The sequence below is a fragment of the Lingula anatina genome, chromosome 2 (assembly GCF_051362555.1).
Source record: "Lingula anatina isolate TDL-2025a chromosome 2, LinAna3.0, whole genome shotgun sequence".
Taxonomy (NCBI): Eukaryota; Metazoa; Brachiopoda; class Lingulata; order Lingulida; family Lingulidae; genus Lingula; species Lingula anatina.
The window spans coordinates 28,223,067-28,229,066 of NC_141768.1; the positions used below are offsets into that span (position 1 = coordinate 28,223,067).

Below are 6,000 nucleotides of genomic sequence, written 5' to 3' on the forward strand. Positions count from 1 at the left end.
ATCTTTTTTTCATTATTTGTCAAAATCATCAATTTATGAAAACATACTCTTTTCATGTATCAACTAACTAGCCACATTTAAATGTAGTGCTAACATATATGCATAACAACCAAGTGGTTTATGTTAACACTTACATCAATATTCTCTTCTGATTTTGACCTGTTTGCCACCACACATGTATACCTGCATAGCAAAATATGTACAATGCTTATACATGTATAAAATACATAACATCTGTGGTTCTTCTATACCTTATCAATATCTGAGTATAAGTATTCTCTTTTAATTCAAGCAAGCTCCCAACCAACCATTTTAAAGGGTCAAGAAATTATCAAGCACATGGGTTCATGTACAGTAGGACTGCCTTTAGTGTAGTATTTCAAACTAAATGGAGAATTCAAATTGGGAAAAATATGAATTCACTAGATCATTCTGTCTTTACAAACCTGACAAGTCCCGAGACTACATCCTGGTCCAAGTATGCAGCATTGAATTTGATAGCATTAATCAACAGCTGCAGAAATTCAGCCACTTTGGAGAAGGTGATCAGTTCAGGCATCCATTTCAACAGAAAGGGCCCCGTCTCCTCCTCAAAGTAGGTCAAATCCTTCCCATTGTCGCTTAACACGATGAAAAGCTCCAGTCTGAAATAAAATTAAGTTAAATTAAATTAATAAAATTAAGACATCAAATTCAGGCAGCTTGCCAAAACAGATATTTGCAGACACAAATCTGAGTTAATAACTTGTAAGTTTTGATTGAGGTTTGATTCAAATTGTTCTGCCTAAGTTTTACTACAAAATAATTACCCAAGTCTGCAGTAGGGATTTGCAGTAGTCTAACATGACCTACAAAGATTATGACACTTGTTTAATATCCAACAATTCTGTTAAAATCAATTTATCAAAAGAAGACACTGCCTATCTAAAAATAATTTACCTTTCTGCCAAATCTTCTGGGATGGCATGGTTAACAATTACACGAAAGAAGTGGGCACGCATTATCCCCAAGTTTTTATACTGGAAATAAAACAACTGAAAAATTTGCAGACTGCAACAGTAAGCTTCTGATATAATACCTACCAGAAGTTGAATGGCTTAAATCATGTAGACCAAGGTATGAACTAGTATATAATAATGTTTTTCTGAAGAAAAGTTCTGTAACAGTTAACAGATTTTATAGTTTATTTTAATGTTCATATACAATTATAGGTCCCATAGCTATATAAGAGTCAAAAAGATCAAAATACCTGATGAAATAACAAAATTAACTGAGATTCTGCAATTTTCTAAATAATATTAAACCTAAATTATTCAATCAGTCCTATACAACTTATTATATCACATGTATAAATTTTCATGCTGGCTTTTATTTGTGGATATGAGTGTATACATACCTGTCCTTTAATCAAACAAATAACAAACTTCATGGCAATGTGCCGGTTTTCTGTGGTTACATGGGGCTGTAATAGGTCAGCAATGGTCAACCAGAGAGTTTCAACTGCATTCTGAAACAAAACACACATTTCATGTGAAGTTCTAAAATTTTGGGCAATTCAGAAAGAAGTTATACATATTAATTTAAGGTCTTTGTATCAAAAGAACATTGGTAAGTCTCTCTGCATATATGTATATTGTTGAGTCGGACGTAGAAGTGGAGAGCATTATCAAAAGTTTAGAGTGTAAATTATTCACTTGATATGGATAGGTTGCTAAAATAAAATGGATCATGTTTGAGGTAATAGTATGTGGAAACCACCCTTACTGGCTCCAGCTCTTTTTCTTGGACCTCTTTGGACAAATCTCTTATCATCTTCATTCTGTTGTTAGCTGGACTCTCTGAACTTATTTCCTGAAATAAAAAAATCCATTAAAGGAAAAAAGTAATCATATTAAATAAGAATCATGTAAGCCATCAAGATGACTTTGGAAATTAACAAGAAGCTTAGTATTCTCTGTTATATATGCATTATCAATTCCTGGATTTATCTTTAAATTGTTCAAAAATAGTGTTCAGATACCAGTATGTGAATTCTCTTTAAGCCAAACATTAATTTCTAATTTGTAATCCTATCTGAAATAAATCATTATCATTTTGCTCTTCTACATGTGTTAATTCCACTAATTTCAAGGAATCTGCTATACCTTGAGGAGTTCTGCAGTGAAAATGAACTCCCTGCTTGGAGGGCGTATTCCAGGTCCATGTCCTGTCCCACTCTTAGAGAAGCCTAAGAAGTGTTTTAGTCTGTCCAGCTTGGACTCTTCCGGTTTTCCTGATGCCATGTTATTTCAGGTTTTATCGGGTTGTTGGTACTTGGTAACAGCTGGAAATTAATTCAATATTTTAAATGGTATACAAACCAGCAGTGCATAGCATACATGTAGTTTTATAGATGAAATGGTGTTAAATATGCTGGCAGGTTGATGCTGAAAAAAAACTTATGTCTACACATCTACATGCAGAGCCAAAGTAAAGACAAGTAGGGGCTGATTGAGAGGTAGAAGTCTGGATACAGTGACAGTAATCCTGCAGCTATGATGGCACTATCTTTTTTTTTTTTTTTTTTTCTTATTATTATTTTTTATTTATTTTTTTTATTTATTTTTTTGCTTTCCTTCTTTATTTATCATTTTTAAAAGTTTTTATTTGTGGAGAAAAAGAGAACATTTTATTTCAATCATTAATCTTATTAAAGGTTTAAAATCCATACTGGAGTCTACAATTTAATTAGGTAGATCGTAATTCAAGCATCAGCTTTAAACAACTGGCCCTCGATCATTGGTTTTGAAACAACAACTCGAAGAACCCAAGCAACAGATGTCTTAGCATGGAACATCACGCGATAGCAATGTTATTAACGTTTTTTGACCCTGCTAAGACAGCCGCCTTTAAGTAACATCAAAGACAAAGTCAAAATACAGTGACTGAGTAGCTTAGGAGACCACTCTACAGATGAACTTGGCGACAAATAAGGAGCGGCAACTGGTCCATCTAAAAGCTCCATTCACGTAAAATAACAGAAGCTAAAATAACTTTACCGAACAGGCATATGCATTTTCATGAGACACCTTTTTGTTCGCTTTCCATTTACATCACGGGACTTGACATCCCGCAGACACCATTTTGCGCACTACAACGGAAATACACCTGATGCGCATGAGACATTATAATCTCCAATATTGAAGAACTAAAGTAGTCAAGACACTTCAAAGAGTTTGACTTTGTTTAAACATTTGTACAGCCTTTCGAATGAGAAATGTTGATGTTTTAATTGCAAATTACAAGTTTAAGCAATAAAATACAGGTGGTGATTAGTTTACGGTGTGATTATTCAGTCCGAAGATGGCCCAAGTCGTGTCAAGCCACAAGATGGAAAACAACACTTTTTTCCCGCCTTTTAACTTTTTTCTATTTGAAAGCGTCATAAAACTCAATCAGAATTAACAGCTTCAGTGCTTGAATTTATTGAATATATTTTTCGTAAAACAGCCAAAATTCTGCATTTTACCAGATACGGGAGGGGGGGGGGAGTTGAAGACATATATCAAGTCGCCTTTCCATTCAACTTTTAGCAATTAAAATAACGGCCGAGCACCCAATAATGATTGAACTTGATTAGCTTTTCTTAACCCCATGCTGTAAGACTCTCTCTCTCTCTCTCTCTCTCTCTCTCTCTCTCTCTCTCTCTCCTCTGTATACCTAGATGTAGGTCTACTTCAGATAATTGTCAATTTTCCACACACATTTTATTTACATAGTCACAGTATAGATTCCACTATCTTTAAGGTAGATGTCTCAAATCAAAAGTACAAATCCGATAATCCTCAACTGATGACCTCGTTAAAATTTGTCACATGATCCCGTAGGATGGCAGATGTTGCGCTTGGAGGCTTTGTTAAGGGCATTTTCATTATACCAAAAACAAGGACTGCTTTGGTTTATTATTATTATTATTATTATTATTATTATTATTATTATAACAAATAACTATTTTTAGATGTAAAGATTTGCTTTGGCGATAACATCCACAATACTGTAATGTGCCATGCCTTTTTTCTAATCAATAATTACTATAACTATCCCACAAAACGTTTTGCATGTAGGCCTTTTTGTTTATTTGAATATTTAGCATGCTTGAAAATTTCATTAGTCTAACCCATATAGAAATTTGGAGAGTGTTTTATTTTCATGCTAAGAAGTGATGGCTGATCGGTAAAAATAACTTAGGACATTTGTGGCATAGATTTGCGCCGTCACACTAAACTAGGTATTGATATCAGATAAAAATGTACGCTGTCTGTTACAGCAGAGAAGGCTTCAAAAACTTAAAACACAGGCACTTACTTAAACTTGTCTCCTATATAAGGGGGTATATCTGGCGACCTTTCCTCTCCTTGAGATTAGTTCGTGTGCGTCTTTTGCAATATTTTAGTAAAATTCAAGAAAGAGGAAGTCAAGTGTCCTTGAGTTCATCAACAGATCGGTCTCAAGTGGTCCTTAATCTGTTTAAATGCGCCAATCTACAGTTTGCAAGCTTGAGAAAAAGCTTTAAAAGAGAAGCGACTTGATTAAAATAGTGAAGTTGAAAATCTTTTTTTTTTTCTTCTTTTTTTTATGAGGGAGCATACTTCCAAGACCGCCAGTATTTGGTACATGCAGGGTCCAAAGTTTATAAAGAATATTTTATTTTTTTGGCGATACACACATGGACACTGATAGGCATACGATTCCACAAGCATCATTATAAATAAGAGGACACTAAACTAACCGCTCCAACTTTTTCCGCCCGGTTTTCTTACAAAATGTACCGTATCAGAGCAATTTAAGTGAGAAAAAGTAAATGAGTTAAGAACATTTTTGGCAGTTTTGAATAGGTATGAATTATTTGGGATTGTCAAGTTATCCAACTGTTTTTCAGCCACGTTATGATGAAGTTATTTTAAACAATGGCGAGGTCGGGCTAAGTCAGCGAAACGCAACTGTGTCGGGCGGGCGGCACTGTTTCACCAGTTATTTCTAAAGATGAATTCCCTCGCTTTTGCAAGTACTGCAAGAGCTTTAACCATCTTGCAAACGTGGAGTATAATTTTCCATTGCCATTTTAAAACTTAAGCAATTTACTTGTTTGATTATTATTAGATTTATATGTTTAACAAGGTTAAGTGTTTGTTTAGGCTAAAATAACATTTCTGCACATACATCTAATTTTCGAATAACTATTTTTATTAGGCAGTTGTTTTTTTATCTACACGGATAACAATGTCTGTTATGAAATGCTTACTCCCTTCATGCTACATGTATAACAATATATTCATGTTGTACTCGGTATTCTAATTTTATGATCTCCACAGATGTACGTTTAACATTTATTTTCTTATGCATACGGCGGACATTATTACAGTAAAATAAGTTCCTGATATATCGCCATCTTAAATATGATTTATGTTTTACGGATTAAATAATTATTTTGAATGGGTATCAATGTGTATTAAATTGATACATTAAAATTTCATTTGAGACACTTCACACATTTGGAGTCAAGACAAGAGCGACATATCAGACAACTTATCCTTCCAGTTCGACGAAGAGGATACCATATCACGAAGGTGTCATACTTATGAAGCTCCTTGTCCGCTTGCTGAGCACACAATTGGCGTCGCGATTGACATTGTAGATCACGCGTTCTTCCTGCTCGTTAGAGAAGGTGCCAAACTTGAAAAACCTTTATCATCCTACTTAGCACACTTTACGTAGACTTAATAATCTCTAGAAGAACCCCAAAACGCCCCAGTCTCTGCTTATTTTGATGCTTTTAATATCTGCTACATGATACTTGACAGATGGCAATAGCCTTCGACGTGAGTTTGGTTAATCATCAAATTTTGGAAATCAGATATAATAATGATCGTGCTACATGAGCGATACAATTTTATGCAAGTATTACGAATTTGTAAATGTTTATTATTTCAAAATTTTATTTTATTTTATTTTATTTTATTT

General features: G+C 34.1%; 1 protein-coding gene across 3 annotated transcripts in view; it reads right to left on the reverse strand.

The window, feature by feature from the left end:
• LOC106155018 (tuberin) overlaps positions 1 to 3,185 on the reverse strand; it is a 20,555-nt gene extending 17,370 nt beyond the window's left edge. For 2 of the 3 annotated variants that reach the window (XM_087003054.1, XM_087003052.1), the window contains exons 1-7: positions 3,039 to 3,185; positions 2,145 to 2,323; positions 1,765 to 1,851; positions 1,397 to 1,507; positions 940 to 1,019; positions 447 to 644; positions 135 to 183 (exon numbers count right to left, since the gene is read on the reverse strand). In XM_087003054.1, coding sequence (XP_086859180.1) covers positions 135 to 183; positions 447 to 644; positions 940 to 1,019; positions 1,397 to 1,507; positions 1,765 to 1,851; positions 2,145 to 2,282 — 663 coding nt within the window. In that variant the 5' untranslated portion in view covers positions 2,283 to 2,323; positions 3,039 to 3,185. The remainder of the gene's footprint in view (positions 1 to 134; positions 184 to 446; positions 645 to 939; positions 1,020 to 1,396; positions 1,508 to 1,764; positions 1,852 to 2,144; positions 2,324 to 3,038) is intronic. The other variant, XM_087003053.1, reaches the window with a different exon arrangement.
• Between the last annotated feature and the right edge of the window lie 2,815 nt (positions 3,186 to 6,000).